Genomic DNA, 23,973 nt, shown 5'->3' on the forward strand with positions numbered 1-23,973 from the left:
AGAATTATAAATTGAGCTTGCATGCGATTTAAAACATTTATCAGAAAGAAAGAGAAATCAAGCAACATGAAGGTAAAGACCTTGCCTCTGTTTACTCCATGTGCTCCCAGCTGGCTTTAGGGCGAGACTCTTACTGAGAGTAGGGAGATTAGTGAGGAGACGCTTGTTCACAATGGATGACATAGTCCCAGAGGTCCCCAAATTGGAAGTGATAAAATGCATCTCAATAAATATATTGCTAATAATAGTTAAAATAAAGACACTTACACACGATTTAAGGAAATGAATTAGAGCTGAATCAGAGCAGTTGTGGGGGCAGGAGATTCTTTCATCTGATGAAAATGTTCAGTGTCTCTCACTACTTCCACTTGTACAGCTAACTCCTGCCTTCTGTAGAACTGTAATATCTAGCGCTTTGGAGCCCAAACCCCTGTGGCATCCTCCAGGGCAGATGGATCTCTCTTTGAAGCACCCCCGAATTCCTCTCCCTGTTTCATTAGGTACCAGTCCTAATCACCTCTTTTCACATTCCATGAAGAAGTGGTTGAAATCACTCAGAATACGATGGCTTGTTTCTCTTTTTCTTTGCTATTACAGATTTATACCTTTTTCATGTATTTACTGTCATTTCTGAAGGATTCTCAGGAGGGAAAGGAGATTTCAAAATAGTTCAATTTATTTTTTCAAAGACTTCAAATTTATTTTACATAGAATACTCTTTTTTTTTTTTTCACTGTGGTTAAAAAAACATAATACGAACTATTCTCTTCACAGATTTTTAAGTGTACAGTACATTTTTGCTAACTATGGGCACACTGTTGTACAGCAGATTCCTAGAAATTTTTCATTTTGCATAACTGAAACTTTATACCTATTGAAACTTGATTGAATAGCAGCTCCTCCATTTGTCCCATTTCTAACCTCTAGCAATCACTATTTTACTTTCTGCTTCTAGAGCACACCCTTTTACATACTCTCTGGCTATCCCATCCTTACAAAGTTTTAAAAACAAGTAAGTGTTGGATTTAATATTATTTCTATAGAATTTTACATTTTGGGTTCTACTCCATGTTTTAGTAAGTCGAGATAATTTTTATTCTTAAATTGTCCATCACATGATCTCCTTTGGGACAATCAGAAACACGCTTTGATTTTTAGCCCTCACCAAGACATCACCCTCCATTGCTCTACATTAAACTTGGGGTTTTTCTTTTCCATATTGTTATCTCCACAAAGTCCCTTGGTATCAAATAGTGATTTAGACTCTTGTCCCAAGGACAAGAGTTTTTATATTTTTTATATATAAATATTTATATATATATATTTTTATATATATAAAAACTATAATATATATATACTGTTTTTATATTCCCTTTATTAGATTTAATAGTCAACAACAGTGTCCCTATCTCTCAAAAATGATAATTAATTGATTTGCCCATGTTTACTCAGTCAGTAGATGGCAGAAGCTGGACAGTTTGTTTAACTCATTCAGTATTCACAGATGTCTATGTGCCTGACATTGTGCTTAGTGTTTGGAAGGCGGAGGCAGGAGCATTGCTCGAAGCAAAAAGCTCAAGACCAGCCTGGACAACAAAGCTAGACCCTGTCTATACAAAAAATTTTAAAACTAACTAGACATGGTAGCATGAGCCTTTAGTCCCAGCTACTTAGGAGGCTAAGGTGGGAGGATCGCTTGTGCCCAGGAGTTTGATGATGCAGTAAGCAATGATCATGCCACTGCACTCCAGTCTCTGGTCTGGGTAACAGAGGTAGACTCTGTCTCAAAAACGTGTGTGTGTGTGTGTGTGTGTGGTTTAGAGTTACAACTTTCAAACTTTTTTGATTATGATCCATAGTAAGAAATATAGTTTACCTGATGACCCTGTGCACACATACGTCTTGATAAAGTCAAAATTTCAGAAAACAATACTAACTTTCTACATCCAGTGCACTTGGATATTTGTCTATTCGATTTGTTTCATTAAAAGCATCAGGTCATAATGCACTGCATTGACTTTACAAGCCAGTAACAGCTGTTGATCAACCATTGCAAGAAGGGTAAAGAGGGAGTCATTTAAAACAACTAATTTCAGATAACAGAGAAAATTATGAGAATAATCTTTAATTGCAAATTCAGAGCTGTTCTTATGGATTATGCAGTGCCACTTGTTTTTAGCTTGGACTCATGGCTGCCTCAGACATTTACAATTATAGATTAACTTATGAGCACCTTGCGCCCCGACAGGATGAGACACAATTCAGGTAAATATTGGTAAATATTCAAGTAAATATTCCTTGAGTGATAGGAGGTCGGAAATGTTTGAAGGGGAAGGGAAGACAAGCCTAGGCAAGGATGGCTAGGGTGGGGAGGTCTAAAGAATTACAAAGCATTAGTCATCCAAGCAAAGAATAATCAGAAGACCACTGACAGAATTAACAGAGTTCAGGGATGATATCATTATACTCAATCCCTTTTAAGATTTTGGTGTTTGGTCTCTCAGGTCACTTTTTTAGTAACTTCACAGACATATGGATTCATAAAGAATATATAGTAATTATTCATATTTGTTTTGATTTATATAAACAGTGATCTTGTCTCTCAGCTCCAGAAAACCTTGCCTGGTGCTCCCTGAAGGCTCACAACATCCCAGCCTGGCCTCCATCACTCACTTATAATATGTTTTGGGGTCTTGAGGGCAGCGAGCTTTCTCTTTCTTCTCTGAATTCCTAGGATCCAGCTGAGTGCCTGGCACATGGTAAGTACTCACGTACACATTCCTTGAATTCCCTAGATTTCAATTTCCTTCACTGTGAAACAAGTTGGGCTAAACGATCTCCAGGAGCCCTTACAGTCCTCAGAATCTATGACTTTGACCGATCTGAAGTGGTCCAAGGCACTTTGCTTCACAGGAAGCTCACATCTTCCCTGTGATTGGCCTGAGATTAGGAGTTCAAATGACCAATGACCTGTGCACAGTTTAGGGCCTAACCCTGTCCTGGCCGGTCAGCAAGAGTGTGTTGTGATACAAGCAGATGAAAGCCTTATGCCACAGCAGTGCCTGCAGCAGAGAAAGGATTCCCTCCTCCACCTCAGGCCCCACTGCTGCTGCTCTCCAGCCTGCAGTTTCCTCTAAGGCTCTGGATTGGCTGGAAGAGCAACAGAGGGCTGGGAAAGAGCTTCTATATATACCTCAGAAGGAAAGGCGTCCCAGACAGTTTTGAAGTTTTCAAAGACTGGCTCTGCTGTTAAGAAGTTGTACTTAAAGCGGAGGAGCTAAGCCACCTGCCAAAATGTGCAAAGGACTTGCAGCTTTGCCCCACTCATGCCTGGAAAGGTGAGAACCAAGTTATTTTGGTTTAAGAGATGCAGATTTGGAGAATCTTTACTCAAGAGAGGCTGTCCAGAGGTAACAGAGGTATTGTAGTTTGTGGCCAAGCTGAGGTGAAACAGGTGCTTGACTGTAGACTGGGTGTTATCTCTTCTCTGTAAACAATATAGAGACTTTGGAAGATCCAAGCTAGGAGATTAATACAATGTAGAGTATTTCATACATCATTTAATATCCAGAACATCATTTCCTTCAAGGAGACGCCTATTCTATAAGTGCTTATTTAGAGTAAAAAGTGTATGGTTAAGGATATAGATTCCAACATCAAACTGTGTAGACTAGAATCCTGGCTCTACTACTTACTATTTGTGTGGCTTGGGGAAATTTATTTAACCTTGATATAGCTCAGTTTCCTTATCTGTAAAATGGAGATACTAAGCGTTCTCTACCTCACAGGCTGGTTATGAGGACTGAATGAATTAATGTATATGAAGCACTCAGAACCAAGTCTGGCACCTAGTAGGACTGTATAAATGTTAGTTTTTATTAATGTACGGGGACTGGGAGAGGGAGGCAAGTTTGCAGTGAGGAAGAGGAAATTTCCCATTGTTCTTTGTTCTCTGACCTCATTAGATAGAAGTAGCTGGATGGCTAGACAGAGAAAAAGCCCTTGGGACACAGGGGTTATTTATTAGCTAGCATTCTTTTTCAGATAAATGCATCAAAATCTTTGAGGCTCCCTGGTTTCCCCTAGGCTGGACAATATTCTGGAGAATCCTAGGTATCTAGGCTAAGCAAATAGAAGAACAAATACTTACTTGTTAGAAAACTTAACCCAACCATCCTCTCTGATGCAGAGAAGTAGGGATGTTTCTTTTTTTATTAAGAATGTATTTGGTTAAATTGGGCTTGATCCCTTGTTATTTAAAGTAAATAAATAAGATCCTTGCACAGATGTTCATCCCTGAAGGCATTAGCAATGTTTGTCTCAGAAGATTTTATTGTTTACTGGGCCATTTATGACTTCTGTCTCGTACAAGTTCAGGTCTTCTTTTTGATGACTTCCACTCTAGAAATAACCTAAAAATAATTTTTAAGGAGATAACATTGTAGCATATAATTTTTTCTCCCAACAATACTATCTAGTAACTGAATATGAAACCTCCAGGGAGACTTACTCTTTGAATTATGACTTTCAAACTTTTTTTTTTATTATGATTAATAGTAAGAAATATAGTTTACCTAATGACCTTGTGCATACTTACATATTGATAATTAAATAAAAACAGAATGTTATTATTGTTTTTAAATTTACATAAAAGAAACTTGTAGCTGTTAAGTTGTAGTAGTTATATTGTAACTAGGGGATCAATATTGTCCATTGTACCAATCCTGGGGAAGAGGATAGGTTTTAACGGTGGATACTATTTATTGCTATTAGCCTGTTCTTTCCTCTTCCTTACTATATAGAAAGCCTAAGAAATAGGGAGCATTTTCTGTGCCTTCTGTGCCTACTTATTGTTTGAAATTTTGTACTCTTATGTAGTGAATAAATCTTACCTTATTAATTGGCAAACAATTGACTTTAGAATGATTGTAACATCAGTTTGCCAAGCATTTTGTGATTCTATGACACATTGCTTGGCATTTGGTGAGAAATCAATAAAATTTCTGTTGAAATTTGCCATGTTCATTATTTTGCTTTATGTGTTCTCATAAATATGCATAATATTCACTGAGATCTATGGATGGTACATTTCTTTCAATGATTCCTATTACTATGTTATATCTGATTCACTAGCAACATTAATATTGGATCACTTTATCTTTTAATGCACAGTAAATTCTTATGCACCAGGATATAACTAATGTTCATGTAGAATATTAAAGAGTGGTGAGTGGTAGAGGAGTGAGCTTTTTTCCTCATAGATTCACTGAGTCTTTTATTTATTGGAATGTGGTAGAATACTGCAATTATTGTGCACTGTTACATGTTATTTCATAATCTGTTCTGATTGTAGACAGGGTCATTGTAATTTCTAATTACAATGCTGCCTGAGAAGAATGTTTTGGAGAAATGGAATTGTGGAGCTGTGAAGCTGTTAGCATGTACCCATGGAAAGGGTTTAACACTGTCTATTCTAAGGGGAAGATGATACTTGAATAAATGCTTCCAAATCTGCCTTCCATGGCTCTATTCTCTGACTCCCACCTTCCTCCCCCACACAGGCTCCTGCCTTTGCATTTCTTCTCTCCAAGCCACAAAAGGAACATGGATATGCTTCAATGCTTAGACAAAAATATTTTTAAATTCATATAAAATAAATTAGGGCAAAAAGTACGCATTATGAAAAATCTGTTTTAAATGAAAAGCTCTGCTGAAGAGTTCAGTTCTAACTTCTATATAGCATTAGAAACGAAATTCAGTTTACAAAAATCTGAATAGCATATCATTATTTATCACAGTGGAAAAAGTACTAGTTAAGGAGTAAGGTGCAGACTCAGTTTTGTCATTATCTGAATTTGTGTCCCTGAGCAAGTTATTTCACTTTCTCAGGACTCTATTTGCTAATTTAATAGGTAAAAGTTAGATTCATTGTTTTCTAATATGTTTTCCAGTTCTAACGTAATGTTAACGAAGTGAGGTATGCTTAGTCTCAATGACTACTAAGAGATGTGATTAAAGGAAAATTTTCCTATGTTTCTATAAAAGTTTGAGACCAGGTGGGGTATGATGGCTCATGCCTATAATCCTCACACTTTGGGAGGCTAAGGCAGGAGGATCCCTTGAGGACAGAAGTTTGAGGCTGCAGTGAGTCATATTGCACCACTGTACCCCAACCTGGGTAACAGAGCAAGAGCCTGTCTCTAAAAATCAATTAATTAATTAATGTAAAATAAAAATAAAGTTTGGGAGGAATGAAGAATCAAATAATGAAAAATAATCAAGGACCCAGCCCTGTGCTGAAACCACTGGGCCATGGCAGAAGCAACCTGCTCAGTGATTCTAATGCTGATTTGTAAGAAAGCAATTATGAGAATAATTTGCTTCCTGTAAAGGGAATTGTTTTTGACAGCAACTCTTTATTAGCAAAGAATATAAAATAAACTTTTGTTTAACAACAAAAAGAAGTTTTTTTCCATAAGATTAAAAGGTGGAATATATATAATGGGTGAGGATATCCAAAATCTGCCGCATTTGTAAGGTAAGAAAATTTCAACAATTAACAAAGACTCACTTTTTCATGACATGTAAGGAGAAATCTAATCCTAAAAAATATTCCTTTCTGCATATTTAGGGAAACTTTCAGCCAAAGTCAACTTTGATATATTTGAATAAACTATTCTTTATTTATTTAGATTTTAAGACTATTGCTTATTGAAATTTTAAGTAGGCCTCACATACTTTTATATGTTTGAAGAGGCAAATAATCCAAACATTTGGGCAATGAATAACCATAGGCACACATTTTCTGCCCTCGGCATATTGAAACCTGTACTACATAGGTGAGAATCTTATACTGTCAATGAAAAAGAAAAGAGTTGCATCAATTGAAGATATTATTTTTGCCCATGATTTTCAAGTTTGAATTTCAGGCTTCTTTTGAAAATTTATTATATTTTCAGAGTCTGTTGAATTTCTCTAAACAAGTTTACATTTTAAAGTAAATATTCCTCTTTGGGAAAAGATGAATGTATTATGAAACAAAAAGTGTTACTATTGGCCAGGCACATTACTCCTGCCTGTAATCCCAGCACTTTGGGAGGCCAAGGTGGGAGGATCACTTGAGGCCAGGAGTTTAAGGCCAGCCTGGGCAACACAGGGAGACCCTGTCTCTAAAAAAACAAAAAAACAAACAACAACAACAACAAAAACACCACAAATATTAGCCAGGCACAGTGGATAGCACCTGTAGTCCCAGCTATTCAGGAGCTGAGGTGAGAGAATTGCTTGAGCCCAGGAGTCTGAGGCTATAGTGAGCTGTGATTGCCACCATTGCACTCCAGCCTGGGTGACAGAGTGAGACCCCGTCTCTGAAAAAAGAGGGTTATTTTAAAAAACTGAAAATACTAATAATTGAACTGGTTGCTTTATGTTATGATTACAGCTTTGAATGTTAGGCTTAAAACTGTGTGCTTATGGTTATTCATTGCCCAAAAGTTTGGATTCTTTGTCTCTTTAAATCTATAAAAGTATGTAAGGCCTACTTAAAATTTTAATGAACAATAGGTCTCAAAAATCTAAATATCATCATCATATAAAGGAACCAGTGCAGTTATTCGTATTTTAAAGAGCTGCAAGCCCTTTGCTACTCTGGGTGACTGGCATAGATCTGCTTTCTGTTTCAGACTAAAAAGGTTGCTAAGGGTATAATGTGCTTAATCCACAGTTCACATAGGGGCTTTTGGCCATCTCAAGGGTGTGTCGATGCTAGGAATTTCAGAAGCAATAGGAAGTAAATGGGAAAGGTAGTTTTCAAACATTTATTATTTTTAAATGTATTTTAAATTTTTCGTTTTAAAAAATTTTGGTTTTAAAATGTATTTTTATTTTACAAAACAATCATTTTTCCCCATGTTCTCTGATTTATGTGGGTCAAGTGTGGACAATTTAGAATAGAAAGGCAGCTAATAAGCAGGACTACTAATGAACTAATCTTCTGAGGCTGTTCAACCTTTAAAAGCACTAGAGTGAGTCAAGGTTTCTGGGTTTTCAGGATTAATAAATACAGCCTTTACCAAAGGCATGAGCACATCCTTGGGCTAATTGTAGAGAAAAGGCAAGCACCAAGTGAATTAAAGACTGGCAATTAATTTGAACAACTGATAGCTCAATTGGAGTGAATTGAGGACCATCAAAGAAGCCTGAGAGAGGTCCTAGCAGAGCCTTTGGTCGGGTTTAGGATCATGCTTGCTGAGAATAAGTATGAATTTCAAGCTTACTGTAGCTGATATTCTAGAGACGTCTTGAAAACATTGCAGTGAGACTTTAGAATGTTAAGAAAGTGAACGAACTATTTCATAAAATGTGGAGGGGGATCACTAAGAAAACCATTTATTTTGATTCCTACTGATGAAACAATATCAATGATTTCTCTAGATTGCCTTTCAAACCTGTATACTTGCCTTAGGCATATGGATGAAAGACCCATGCCCTGCTCCCATGGAAATTTAAGCCCAGTTAGGGAAATAAATAAGAAAAAATTAATGCTCAGTGTTGCAATCCACTATGAAGGAATATATCCATAAAGTGCTAAGAAGCACAGAAGTTGGGGTAGTAGGCGGGACCCGTAGAGCTTTTGGTGGGCAGGGAAGAATTTACAAGGTTACAAGGATGATGCTTGAACAAAGTCTAAGAGGACAGAGGAGTTAGCCAGGTCTAGACAGGAAGAGGAGAGAGAAGGAAGGCCATGTAGGTCAAGGGGACAAGCCTGTATGTGCAGAGACCCAGAGATTGGAGGGTGCAGCCAAATTGGCTGATGTTATGACGTCTATGTACAACCTATATTATCTCTCAGAGTCCAGCAAGGAGGGAAACCACTGAGTTTCTAACCACAGTTAACCTACTGGGCAGCACATCCTGCATGTGGTTCTCTGGGAACTTCTCCAGTGCTCATCTGTTCCCAACTCTGAGGATGGAAGAGATTTATTCAGGGGTAAGATGGTCATCCCCTTTGCCTAAATGATTCAATTACTAAAAGGATAGACTATATTTACTATGGTAGGCACCAAATAAACATTTTGTTGAAGGAATGCATGAATGAATTTACAGCAAATAGAGACAGGAGCACTTCCAGGACAGCTTGGTGTTTTCTCTGCTTTCCTTGGGTATTGGGGAGAACAAGAACAGTATCAGTAGTTACATTTTAGGCCATAATGGAAAAAAGAGTGTGTGTTGCTAGATACAGACAGGTGTCTGCTATGAGAGAAGGGGAGTGGGGATTAGGAGAAAAAGAAAAGTGAAGGAGACTGTCTGCATTTCTATAATGAGGAAAGCCTTGTTAAAGAGGTGAGTCTTCTTTTAGCTGTAATGATGGTATCCCTTAGGTGAGCTCTAGGAAATTGTACTGCCTGGGCTGTTCCTCATGCAGTTACTGTGGAAGCTTCTTTAGTGAATTACATTCTGTATTACAGCTAGTTGCCCCTTTCTATTCTTTCTTTCATTTAGTCTGGGTTATGCTGAATCACCAGATATCAATTCATAACACTTTTAGATCCCAGAATCTTACATTTTGAAACATCCCTGAAAGGTTATCTAATTTGTTTCTCCTTCTCTAGCAAGGACTACACACTATTATGGGATAGATGATATCTAGGGAGAGAGTTTATTTATGTCTCCGGAGCCAGTGTTAATGGTTTTTGTCTGTACTGCTGACCAGAGAGCAAAGGGGCTAAATTTTAATTAATTCAGTCAGGATCAATAATTAGTAACAGGAACCAGAATATGGCTGGAGGCCAGAAGATAACAGTTTCCTATCTCTTTCCTCCTTTAAAGTTCTAATCAGTTCTCAGATAACATTGTATCTGCACTACTTTGAAGGCTGAGTCACCCAGAGGATAAAGACCGTGAAAGCATGATTGTTTCTAAACATTGGAGAAAGTTACTCTTAAGATTACAGGATTCAGGAACAGGAAAGAACATGTGCAGACTAAGGAAGGATGTGAGCTCACAGTCTCACCCCGGCCTCAAGACCAGCCCTTGAACTGTAATGTGTGGGGTAGAAAGAACAGTGGTCGTAACTTCACTTCTATTTCTTCCTTACTGTGTGAACTTTGGGAAGTCACCAAACCTCTCTGAACTTCATTTTCTCATTTGTGAATGAGGATATTTATCTTGTGCTAAAAGAAATAAATGGAATATTATATGTAAGGTGACTAGTTTTTAGTAGAAGGACCCCTATTAAATAATTATTTTCCTTTTATCTTTCTTTTCCCCTTTGTAGGCAGTGAAGAAAACATAATTAAGTCAGTCAATTATGTGCCAAAGCCTTTGATAAAACTTCTTTTTATCCTTCCTCATCATAACCTCATCTTTTTAAAAATAATAAAAATAAATTTATAAAATAGTACAGTATTTTAAAAATACTTTACCCGTATTTTTTTCAACATACATATTTTTAAAATTATTATTGTTACTTTTGTTTCAGTAGTTTTTGGGGTACAGTTGGTGTTTGGTTACATGAATACGTTCTTTAATGGTGATTTCTGATATTGCAGTGCACCCTTCACCCAAGCACTGCATACTGTAGCCTATAGGCAGTCTTTTATCCCTCATCCCCTTTCACCCTTGCCCCTTGATTCCCCACAGTCCATTATATCACTCTTATTCCTTTGCATCCTCATAGCTTAGCTCCCACTTATAAGTGAGAACATACAATATCTGGTTTTCCATTCCTGAGTTACTTCACTTAGAATGATAGCCTCCAGCTCCACCCAAGTTGCTGCAAAAGACATTATTCCACTCTAATATACAACATGGTGTATGTATAGCACATTTTCTTTATCCATTCGCTGGTTGATGGGCATGTAGGTTAGTTCTATATCTTTGCAACTGCAAATTGTGTTGCTGTAAACATGCGTGTGCATATGTCTTCATATAATGACTTCTTTTCCTTTGGGCGGACACTGGATTGGGATTGCTGGATCTAATGGTAGTTCTACTTTTAGTTCTTTAAGGGCTCCCCATACTGTTTTCCATAGAGGTTGTACTAATTTATATTCCCACCAGCAGTGTAAAAGTGTTCCCTTTTTACCACATCCATGCCAACATCTACTGTTTTTTGACTTTTTTTTTTTTTTTTAAATGGAGTCTCGCTCTTGTCGCCCAGGCTGGAGTGCAGTGGCGTGATCTCGGCTCACTGCAAACTTCACCTCCCCGGTTCACCCCGTTCTCCTGCCTCAGCCTCCCGAGTAGCTGGGACTACAGGCGCCCGCCACCTCGCCCGGCTAATTTTTTTGTATTTTTAGTAGAGACGAGGTTTCACCGTGTTAGCCAGGATGGTCTGGATATCCCGACCTCGTGATCCGCCCACCTCGGCCTCCCAGAGTGCTGGGATCACAGGCGTGAGCCACCGCGCCCAGCCTGTTTTTTGTCTTTTTAATTATCAACATATATTTCTTCTTACAAAACATATCAACTCTTTACAAAACAATAAAGACTCATTAAAAACCATGATCATACTTAAAAATTAACAATAATTCTATAATTCACTGGATATCCAGTAAGAATCAAAATATTTTCAATGCTCTTTTCTCAATTGGATTTTTTGTATTATGACCCCAAAATGTTCACACATTGAGACTTCTTAATCTTATATCTCTCTTAGTCAATAGCCTTCCTGTTTATTCTTTCTTTGCAATTTATTCGTAAAACACAGTCTTTTTAGACACAAGCCTAAGAGGCTATATAACATGTGGGAAAGGTACTAGATGGGGAATACAGGCATCTGAGCTGTAACACTGGCTTCTACTACCTGGTGGAGGATAAGTCATGTGCCAGTTCCCCTCTCCAAGTATCACTATTACATTTGTAATAAGACGTGATCAATTATATGGTCCTTTATACTCCTTCTAGCTCCAACACCTACCTATTCTGAATTGGGACACCATGGATTTTGAGAAAATAATCCATTTTTATTCTAAATTCGTATCTCATCTAAGTCATATAGGAAGGCCTGGGAAACAAACTTCCAGATGTAACTTAAAAGAAGCAATCGGCCGGGCACAGTCGCTCATGCCTATAATCTCAGCACTTTGGGAGGCCGAGGCAGGCAGATCACCTGAGGTCAGGAGTTCGAGAGCAGCCTGGCCAATATAGTGAAACCCTGTCTCTACTAAAATATACAAAAATTATCCGGGCGTGTTGGCAGGCGACTTAATCCCCCCTACTTGTGAGGCAGAGGCAGGAGAATAATTTGAACCTGGGAGGCAGAGATTGCAATGAGCCGAGATTGAGCCATTGCACTCAAACTTGGGGGATAAGAGTGAGACTTCTCTCAAAACAAAACAAAACAAAACAAAACAAAATTGATTAAATATGTGCAATTTTCTTCCCATAATTTTTAAAAATCTCAATGGACTCAATTAAGAACCCCATATTTCTTTAAAAGACTTGTGATAAGTTGAAAAGTATATATTAATATGCAGTGGAAAGTGATTCTGTTTTATTTTGGTGAATTCTATGAAGAAAAAGTTTCTTGTACAATTTGAGGATGAATTAGAATCTGAATCTAACAGTGTATGATGCTTGCACTTCATTTACAGTTAATTTCATTTTTTCTTCTTCAAGTGTGTAAGGTCATTGAGGGCAAGATAAAAAAGTAAACACAGACGCATCTGACTTCAAGGGTGTGACACCACTGACTACATTTATACAACACTACATTTTCTCCAGTGGGAAAGGGTGGCCCACTCCTGCCCTTCTGAATGCTGCTTAGAGGTAAACTTGTCGTTTGCCTTAACAGTGGAAAAGTTTTCATCTTAGAGGATGGGATGAGAAGGGTATGTCAGGGTTTCTAGGCCTTTACATAATTAACCAATTTTCATCTGCCATCTGGGTAGATCATGGAGTACTGACAATTCTTGGAAGTGCTATGAAGACTGCTGACTGCATAAATCCATGTCAGGCGTGTATATGCTCAGCAACTGCAAATTCCAACCAGGTTAGGCACATATAGTTTGCCTCCAGACTAGGCATTAGAAATTGGGTCTTTCCTGGAAAATCTGTAGGTGTGGTCAACCTAATTATAGGATGCATGCATTATCAACACAGCTAATCCATGTGTGTTTTTAGGCTTATTTACCCTGACCGTAGAGCTCCTGAAAAGTCCAGAGTATTTATTTGCAAGGCGTTCCATTCAGTTGCCATGCCTAGGTAAAATAACAACCTGATTTTTTTTTCTCCTTCAAAAAGAAAATATTTCAATGTTTAAAGGAATTGGCCAAGCAGCTTTTGAATACTTTGAACAGTAGATACTTGATGATCATGTTGGTTTCATTAATAGTAAGTGAGGCTAAGACCTTTATTCTATATTCTCCATGTTTTCCTTCCTGTTTCCCCAGGCACTGCTCAAAACAGCACTTAGCCCATCTGGACAGATCATTTAGAGACTTAAAACTCTACATTCTAGAAAGACATTGGAACTATCATATTAGAGTCAGAAGAAGAAAAGCAACACAAAATAAAGTACTTGTAAAAATGTGAAGGGCTCTCCTTCGCAAGTGTTTGTTATTATTAGCAAAGTGTGTGGAGCTGTTTTGGTCAAGCTTCCACCTCTTGATATTTTCTTGTGCCGAACATCTGTTTCTTGATGAGGCACTTGTCTATGGGATTCAGGAAGTTTAGAAAGAATCAAGATGTTCCATTAAAAAATAGCTTCCTGTATTTTGGCAAGTTATTTTAAGTGATAGTTTATGAGAGATATCCAGTGAATGGGAGTGTGAGACCACATAACCTGTGTACTTGGGACAAGGTCAACAATGCAGGTCACACTGAAGACTTTCCCAGAGGATCTGGTGGTCTGATGCTTTCTGGATGACAAGCTTCCAGAGTCTTAAATCTTGCTTCTGAATCACCAAAGTGCAAAACAAGATGTCATTTGAACACACACATGCATGTGCATGCACACACACTTACACACATGTACCCTCAATATTGTTTATGACTTGGATAAGAGATGCGTTGTTTGTTGAAATCAGAGATTTGTGCACACAAACTGAAAGTGTAGCTGGGCCTGGTAGGAAGAAACATTTTTTCTTTCACAAAGATGAATGTAGATTTTTGGGAAGTTTTTCCACCTTAGGCAAATAGGTATTTTCTATCTTCATAGTTTGGATTTTACAGTAAGTGGGAAAAACAAACTTTTTTTCTCTCCTCACACAACACTTCACTTCTGACACCCAATGTGTGGATTTTCCCCACCAAGAAATTCTCCAACTTTTTGTAGGCACCAACTGTGTGTTCTACAATTCAACTCAACTCTGACACTATCTACTTGGAGTTAACGTCATATCCCACAGGTTAAGGGCTCAGCCCCACAAGACTGCCCCCTACTTCAGATGCCAGTTACAAGTTCAGCTATAAATTGGGGTTTCCTGTAATCCCTTCTTTAGCTTCAATAATTTATGTAATGTCTCATAAGACACAGGAAAACATTTTTACTTTTACTGATTTATCGTAAGGGCTATTGCAAAAGATACAATTGCAAAGGATACAGTTGAACAACCAGATGAGGAGGTATGTAGAACAAGGCATATGGGAAGGGGCACAGAGCCTCTGTGACTTCTTCGGGTACAGCACCCTCCCAGCCCCTTGATGCATTCTTGTTCACCAACCCAGAAGCTCTCTGAGCCCTGCATTTTAGAGATTTTTATGGGGGCTTCATTACTTAGTATAATTGATTATTAACTCAATCTCCAGCCCCTCTTTTCTCCCCAGAGGAAGCTTTGTTGAAAGCTCCAAGCTTCTAATCATGGTTTGTTTTTTCTAGTGACCAACCCTTATCCACCAAGAGTTGCCTCATTAGAGCAAAACACAGTCCTCTTACCCAGGAATTTCCAAGGGATTTACAAGCTCTGTGTAAAGAACCAAGGTCAAAAACCAAATATTAGAACAAAAGATGCTCCTAGCACCCTTATCAGTCAGGAAATTAGAAGAGTTTTAGCAACTTTGTGCCAGGAGTTTATGGCCAGAGATCAGGGGCTAGACTATGGCATAATAAAAAACGCACTCATGAAGGTAGTAAGCCAGCCCTTCACACCTTCACTGCTCCCATTTTAGATAACCAATGTTTCAGTTACTTGTTTCCCTTCTCCATTAAACTGTTACTCTGAGGAGGATATCTGTCTGCTCATTGTTGGACATTACAGACTATACAGTGTGTTCCTTGGTCTGAATAGATGATGGCTGGCTACCCAAATTGCTGCACTATCTTCTTTTATTTTTTTATAGCATTTTGAGCATTTGCATCTGACACTTCATAAGCAAAACGCTCTCTAGGGTCAGTGGCTCTTCCTGTCAAGACCCATTTGTAGCCCTCCAAGGCTACTGGCATCAGTCTCACTTGCCAGCTATGTCCATGCCCTTACCACCAGGGAATCTGCCACAGCCATCGGCAGTCTCTGTCTCTTTTGCTGACAAACTGGACAGTTCTTACTGGCATTTTGTTTTTTAGAGTGTGCAAGAAGAGTATGTCCAGATTTAGTCCATCTCTGCCTTGCTGTAGTACTCCCATATCCACTCATTTCATGGACCCAGGTGGCCACCACAGGAGAGCACACAGGGATATATATATGTATTGATCCAATCACCTTTCAAACCTGAAAGGGACTTCTGATGGCCATCAGCATGTCCTACTTTAATGAACCCCTTGAATTCCCATAGTAGTTTCCATAGAGCTGTGCCCCATGTGGGCATCCCTTTAATAGGCTAGGCTTCCACTGACCATATGGCCAGGCAATTGGCCACTGCCCATGAGTCAGTAAAAACTGAAACACAGAGGCTTTAATCATTGTTAAATTATTCCATCATTGCTAGGAAAACAACATGCAATTCAGCCCACTGGGCTCACCTGTTTTTATCTTCTTTGATAGGAGTGACAGTCTTCCAACAGGATGCTGTCCATACACCTTGGAACTACTGTCCACAAACCAAATAACTCTGTTAGTCAGTCGAGCACTGTTTGTAGGGCATTGTCTAAATGACGATAGAGTTTGGCAGCTCCTCACACAGTTCCACAGTCAGTCCTAGGGTAAAAGGGGCTCCCTGCTGGTATCTTCTCCTTGCATTCTCCAGGTAGTATAATCCTGTGTAAGATCCTGTTCATTTTACTATGGAACTTTTCCAGGCATTGCCATCCCCATTAGAGTGTTTCTCTGATATCACCAAGACACCATGGGTATTTCAGGTTTCAAGATTATTTTACGTCCTTCAGTTATAGAGGCAATTTCAATTAATGTCCAATAGCAAGCTAATAATTGACCCTCAAATGGAAGTTCTGTAGTCCAAAGTCCTCGTTGTCATGGGGAGGCACTCACAGGCTTTTTCTATAAGCCTCAGTCCATGCTCTGTATAGGGCTTTCAAACAAAGTCTCTGTGCATTCAGCCTCTACTCTATATTGCTTGGGCTTGAGCAATCTTATTGGTTCTAATTTAGCATGTTCAATTAGCATTGTTTGGAGAGCAGATTTACATGTCTTCTGTGTTACAATACTAGGTAGGGGAAATACTCCCCAGTCAGATACAATGTTGATCCCCATAATATAACCACTTCACACAGAGCCTGCTTAAACATTCCAACTTTCATAATTCTATCACATTCAAATATTCTCATAATTCTATCAAATTTCAAATTCTATCAAATCTCAAATTTTTCTGTTCTCTCAATTTCATTGTAGCCTAAGTGAGGACGTTACCAGTGGGTTTTGGTACCACGGTGCATGAGACTCCTGTTTCTAGGAGCTCTGGAAACTTTTCTTCTCCACTCTCTGACCATTTACCCACTCATAGCAAAAGGCTTTGGGTTCCCACAAGGGGGTCGAGCCTGGAGACCCTGATCCCTTTGTCAATCTTTATCTCAATTGAGTGGTCTAACTTTTGCTCCAAGCAATTGGAGGTCATATTTCTCCTTGTAATCTAGTCTTCTGGCTTTTTAAACTTCTCCTAACTGGGCTCTTTAATCACCAGAGATCACTTTGACTCCCACAAACTTTGACAGTGTTGTATTAAGACCCCTGTTTTAACCCCATCACAATGTTTGTTGTATTCACTGCACTTCTTAATAACCATCTAAAGATTTTATCATGCTTGCATGAGTCCCATTTTACATCTCTTTATTTTTCTGTTTGTTTTGCTCCATTTAATCACCTAATGTCTTAATATTTTAAACATTTTTACCTTGTTGAGAAGAGTTGGGATGAGTTCCTTGACTCTTCCTTCTGCCCTTTGCCATCCTCTTGTTAACTACTTATATCGTTTTTATTAGTATATGTACAACCCATGAGGGGAAGCCAAGATAGCAAATTCAATAAATCTTCCTAGATTGTCGTTTACTTTTGCCACAGTAAGATTATATGGAGTGCCCATGCAAATGGTACTTTCTTACCCACGGCATTTACCATGTCCTGGGAACACAGGCATATTCAGTGAGTGAATAATCTGATTATCACCAGACAGTCCCACATGGCTCGCACTCTAAGCAGAACAGCTGCTTCATCTGGGCTGTTCTAGATGTCATTTATGTGGGGAAAGGAACAGTTCATTTTCTTGGGACAGACAGACCTTACAACCTTACAGTAGCTTTTTTCTTTTTTTTTTTTTGAAACGGAGTCTTGCTCTGTTGCCAGGCTGGTATGCAGTTGTGTGATCTCGGCTCACTGCAACCTCTGCCTCCCGGGTTTAAGCGATTCTCCTGCCTCAGCCTCCCAACTAACTGAGACTACGGGCGCATGTCACCATGCCCAGCTAATTTTTGAATTTTTAATAGAGAGGGTTTCACCTCATTGGCCAGGATGGTCTTGATCTCTTGACCTCATGATCTGCCCAGCTCGGCCTCCCAAAGTGCTGGGATTACAGGTGTGAGCCACCATGCCCGGCCACAGTAGCTTTTCTCTAGTTCGCCAGGTTGCCTCTTCCCTCAGGAATAACCTCGTATGTCTCTGGATCCTGTTTTACCTTTTGTGATTATCTCATCATGAGCTGTGGGTCCAGAATCCACCCCAAATCCATTTTAGTAAAGGTTCTTCAGGAAGCTGATGATACCAATCTACAAAATGAAGGAACTCCTTCACACTATATGCCCTGGTTTCAGTAGTTCCTGGGTTGTGCCCTCTCCCTGTTGACTATCTTTTGGGTTACCAGAGGGCTCACAGGTAGTTCTGTTGTTCTGCATAATTTTTCCTTTTGTGGGTGCCTTTCAAGATAGTGGCTAAAGCACAGACAAACTCATACCTAAACTTGGTCCAACACTGAGATCTAACCCAGCACTTTGAATTTAGTTATTAAAGATAACAATGACCAGGGGATTGTATGCTTAGCATACCTCTTCTTAGTTTGTATTTCCTTACATATCCAATGAACCAGCTCCTCAGGAGTCAGATCTACCACCATTTCTAAACTCCATTGATAACTCTGGCTTTTAGCAACTGAGTGCAGTGCAGCTGCAGTTTCATACTATGTCAGAAAAACTCTCCTCAAGCTATGTTTTCCCTCTGCTCTCACACCACCACAACAATCATCAAGACGACTTCTGTGACTTCTGGAAAAACTCCCACACATCAAGCACTGGACACCAGCTGAGTGTCCTCCAGTTCAATTCCAGCACTATCTACGCAGAGATAGTGTCAAATCCCAGGTTGAGGGCTCAGTCCCACAAGACCGCTCCCCCTACCAGTGGTAAGTTCACACCTCTGGAACTTCTGACAAACTGACTTCAAGTTAAGGTTCTCAGGACCCCTCTTTGGGTTCGACTCATTTGCTGGAGTGGCTCACAGAACTCAGGGAAACACGTAACGTTTACTGGCTTATTATAAAGGATGTTGGAAAGGATACAGAGGAAGAGACACTAGGGTGAGGCATGGGGGAGGGGGCGCGGAGTTCCCATGCCCTCCCTGGTGCGCCACCCTCTGGGAACCTCCAGGTGTCCAGCTATCCGGAAGCTCCCTGAACCCACTTCTCTTGAGCTTTTATAAGAAGTGTTTCTTATGCCAGGGTATGAGGCGGGACCTCTCAGGGGAGTGTCTTAAGACCCACAGTCACAAAGGTGGGAGAAGACTAGAGTCCTGCCTGTGGTAGGTGAAAGGAAGGCTGGAAAGAGATTCTGTTTCCTAAGGCCTAACACACCCATTATCACAAAAGACTGTAACAAGGGCTATGGGAATTATGAACCAGGAACCTTGGACAAAAAACCAATATAGGTGACTAGGGGGCCATAGCCATTCCCATTTAGCTGGCAAGATCGAGAAAAATGCAAATAAGGTTTTCTCAAATGCTAATCTAAGAGTTAAAATAACTTTTATTTTATTTTTAAAAATTTCCCTCTAATCTGTTATCTTCTGGATCCACTAAGTATAGCTCAGTTTTTATCTCCCTTCCTGGTCCAGATGGGGCCCTGATGTTTGTAATTATGCTGAAATGTGAGTGCAGATGGCTGGAGTGCAGCTGAGGGAAAGGGATACGTAAATGCCATTAGCTACTTATGGAAAAGATTTTATTAAATGGATTCTGGCTCAAGAGCATGAGAAAGAAAAGAATACCAAAGACAGTTGACAATTATGACAGACTAGGAATGAGTGCCTAGCACAATTTTAATCACACAGAGGCATGTAATACAAGTCTATTGAATGGAATTGATAGATTCTGCTCCTGATATGGGATGTGAATTTTTTCCCCTTTCTCTAATATGACCAGTTTAGAATCACAGACTGAGAATTGATTCAGGGTAACAGATCAATTCCTTTTTTTTTTTTTTTTTTTTTTTTTTTTTTTTTCTGAGACGGCGTCTTCCTCTGTCGCCCAGGCGGTGCAATCTCATCTCACTACAAGCTCCACCTCCAGGGTTCATGCCATTCTCCTGCCTCAACCTCCTGAGTAGCTGGGACTACAGGTGCCCGCCTCTACGCCCGCCTAATTTTTTTTTTTTGCATTTTTAGCAGAAACGGGGTTTTACCCTGTTAGCCAGGATGGTCTTGATCTCCTGACCTCGTGATGCGCCCACCTCGGCCTCCCAAAGTGCTGGGATTACAAGCGGGAGCCACCACGCCCGGCCCAATTTCTTGTTGTCTAGATGAGAAAACAAGTCCAAACTGTTTTGGGGGTTTGTCCAAGGTCACATAGTTGTGAGTTTGAGCTTATGCAAGGCCTCTAGATTTACGTTTAATCTTCATTTTATTTTATCAGATAAACTTTTATTTAGGAATTTTGGTCATATATTCATAATTTTGTCTGTCTTTGCTTTTAAGATATTTATTCTTCCATTAGCACATCTTTTACAAAGTTTTGGTTACTACACTGCAATCTTTAAAAAGAAATGGGGCTGGGCACGGTGGCTCATGCCTGTAATCCCAGCACTTTAGGAGGCCGAGGTGGGCAGATCACGAGGCAAGGAGTCCGAGACCAGCCTGACCAACGTGGTAAAACCCTGCCTCTACTGAAAATACAAAAATCAGCCAGGCGTGGTGGTAGGCACCTGTAATCCCAGCTACTCAGGAGGCTGAGGCAGGGGAATTGCTTGAACCTGGAGGTAGAGGTTGTACGCCACTGCACTCCAGCCTGGGTGAGAGAGTGAGACTCTATATCAGAAGAAAAAAAAAAAAAAAAGACTTTTTTTTCTCTATTTCTATTTGCCAGATGCATATAACTGCCAGTTAGAATACCTGAGCAACACAAGAGAGGTGATATTGCATGATAATAATTAAAAACCCATATGCTGACATGAGACCAGTTTGAATTATACCTCTATCATTTACTTGGTGAATTTGAGCAAATCATCTAAGTTCTCTATGAGGTCACAGTAATACCTCCCTCACAGGATTATTGTGAGCACTAAATAAGTTTATGCATTGAATGTGTTGAGTGAACCATGCAGTTAACTGAGAAATGTGTGGTTTCTCTTAATGTGTGCTTTTTCTTAGTTATCTTCAGGTTGCGACAGCCTTGCAGCCCAACCTCAGAATGGATCTAGAACAGGGGACTGGAAAGCATCAGGAGTTATCTTCAGTTCCCTACAGAGGTGTAAGAATGGGACTCCCATGAAAGGGCCCCTTGCAAGGAACATAAGAAAGTAAATGAGACAACTGGATGGCAGGAGGAAGGAGAGAAGGGAGGATCACAGATAACCAAGTTGAGGCTGGGGGGTTCAGAGGATAACCGGACGCTTGATGGAATATGATTATGTGAAAGGGAAGCTATTTGTAGCAGGTGATGGGTTCATTCTTCTGAACCCTCACCTTGTCTTGTAGGAATTTTTAGATGATTTCAAGTCAAAAGCCCTGATCTTCCGGGACAATTTTATAGTTGTTAGTTATTAATTTGATTTCAAAAACAGCTATGACTCCAATATGCAAGACCCCAGGGAATAATTCATAGGTAACATGGCCATAAAAATGAAGCCTACCCACACCCCTCTGCGTGTGTGTGTGTGTGTGTGTGTGTGTATGTGTGTGTAAAGACTATAGGACACTGTCTTTTCTGGTTTGAGCTTTTGGGTTTAGTAGAGAAGGAGCAATATCGGAACAAATAGCTGGTTCAGGAGAGGAAGGTTAGATAAGGCTGAGAAACAGATAATTCAAAAGAGGTTAAAAGAATTAGGATTATCTATTAACTGAAAATAGAATGGTAGAATGAGGATCAGAGAACAGTCTGACTGGTTTTAAGTCTATTTTCTATAGTTAACTAAGTTTAAAAAACAAAAGCTAAGTGAGGTGTAGTAGTTTCATATTTGCTGCTATAACAGTTGTCACAAGCTTAGTCACTTAAAGCAACATGAATTCATTCTCATACAGTTCTGAAAGCCAGAAATCGAAAATGGATCCCTAGGGCTGCATTCTTCCTGGAGGTTCTGGGGAAAATTGATTTATTTGCCTTTTCTAACATCTAGAAGCCACTTGCATTCCCTGACTCATGTTACAGCCAGCAGAATAGCATTTTTTAATCTTTCTTTCTGCTTTCATTGTCACATTGCCTTCAGACTTGACCCTGCTGCCTTCTTCTTACAAGGATTCTTGTAATTACATTGGGACAACTTAGATAATCCAGGATAAATTCCCACTTCAAGATCCTTAACTTTATCACTTCTGAGAAGTCCCTTCTGCCACCACGGAGGGCGATGTGGGGATGTAACTTTGACCATCTGACTTGTTCCCCTTTCTCCTTTTATTTCTGTTTCTATGCCTTGCTAACCCTTCTTCTGTGACCTAGATACTTTTTCATTTAACACACATTGTTCTTCCCCTATTTTTTTGGAGGGATGGGGTGGTCGGTAAAAGTTCCTAGCACTCTCTGTGGCTTCTCCAAGTTCTCAGGGCTCTTTTTTTTCCCCTTGGTGGTATGTTTTATAACTGATGATCTCCTGTCACCTGTGACTTGCATTTGAAGTACATAAAATTACATTTCTATCTGTTTAAAATGGTTCTTGTCTACAGTCTAGAAAAGTGTACTCAGCCCAAAGACACCCTGTTGTCTTGTGGCAACAGGGTGACCTTTTGCTTGGTTCCTAGACTTTGTTGCTCCATTAAGCCCAGATCTCTAACTTGGTGACTCCTGTTCCAGTAACTACACAATTTAGGGGAGTTTCTATTCTTTAGTCCTCAATGTGCAAGAACAATGGGGCAGACTGCATGGCTCACCGGGTGAAAAGGAAGGAATATTCTAAGAATGCTGAGGAGAAGTTTCCGGGAATGTGATTTGCATGGACCCCGAAAACTTATTTGAAAGTTTTAGAAAACTTATTAGGGAAATGTGAACTTCCATATTAAACATTGGAAGGAATCACTGGAGAGATGGGAGAAAGACAGGAAGAGGGTGCCTGCTTTGGGATGCAAACCAATACCATTTCCTTCTCTGACATGCAAGGTCCCAGCAAGATCTCCCTCAGAGAGAAACTATCCCTTCATTCTATAAACTCTTAAAGAACTTTTCAATTATTCTTATATTTTATATCACTTTTACTCAATTTTCCTCAGAGTCAACTTGTCTGTGTATTTGATATTATCTAATTTAATTCTTAGCATAGTCTTCCAAGGTAGGTATTATCAACATTATTATTTTACCAGCAAATAAGTTAAATGTCTGGCCCAAGGACAGAAAATATACTCCATAACCCTGAGCTTAACTTCAGGTGTGTTAATTCAAAAACCAAGGGCTCTACCATATCACAGCTGCATCTCAATAAAAGCATCTATACATGTCTCCTTTGTAAAATGAAAGCAATTTGAGGTCAGGAATAATTGCTTATTAATTTTGTAAAACAACCCCATAGCATCTAGTACAGTGCCTGACAAATTTGGTGGTTGCTTTGTTAAAATCTGACAAGTAAATGAATACAGAAATGAATTGAATGCATGAATCAGTAAACATATTGTTCCTGAAAATAGAAATCTTGGGAATAATAAGTGGCTGTTAAAGTTTGGGGGGAGAAAGAAGAAATGGTTTGAGATCTAATTCTATGTTTCAGAAACAATCCTCTTATTCCTCATTGTTATGTTATTATTTTCCTCAGCAAACTCTTTTAAAAAGCTGGCAAAGATAAATGTTGACTAAGTATTGTTGTTTGCATTCATGAATTTGTATCTTTTATGTAAATGTATTGTGAGAGGACACATTAAAGTTCTGGGAACTGTAGTTTTATTAAGTGATGTAATACATGTTAATGTTTATTAAGATCTCAATTAACTTTACCTTTCTCTTCTTTCCCTCCCTCCTTCTCCAATACCTTTTACTACCACTTTCATTTACATTTTCATGATATATAAAATGAGTTTAAAATAGAGCCATGTACAATAAGAAACTTTCAGTCTATAAAGCCCCTCTGTATAATTCAAAGCAGAAGGACATGGAGACACTCCAAGGCTTTGGATGACTGCAGTGTTCAGAGGAGCTCTCGTGGGAATCCCTTCTGACCCCTCCACCTTTGGAAACCAAAATAAA

The 23,973-nt window shown here is 39.3% G+C and overlaps 1 protein-coding gene across 1 annotated transcript in view; it reads left to right on the top strand.

Annotated features, from left to right (window-relative positions):
• Positions 1-3,179: 3,179 nt before the first annotated feature.
• Positions 3,180-23,973, top strand: part of RGS5 (regulator of G protein signaling 5) — a 59,443-nt gene continuing 38,649 nt past the window's right edge. Inside the window, exon 1 of the mRNA XM_007989722.3 lies at positions 3,180-3,338. Coding sequence (XP_007987913.1) covers positions 3,295-3,338 — 44 coding nt within the window. The 5' untranslated portion in view covers positions 3,180-3,294. The remainder of the gene's footprint in view (positions 3,339-23,973) is intronic.

Source organism: Chlorocebus sabaeus, chromosome 25, assembly GCF_047675955.1.
Source record: "Chlorocebus sabaeus isolate Y175 chromosome 25, mChlSab1.0.hap1, whole genome shotgun sequence".
Lineage (NCBI taxonomy): Eukaryota > Metazoa > Chordata > Mammalia > Primates > Cercopithecidae > Chlorocebus > Chlorocebus sabaeus.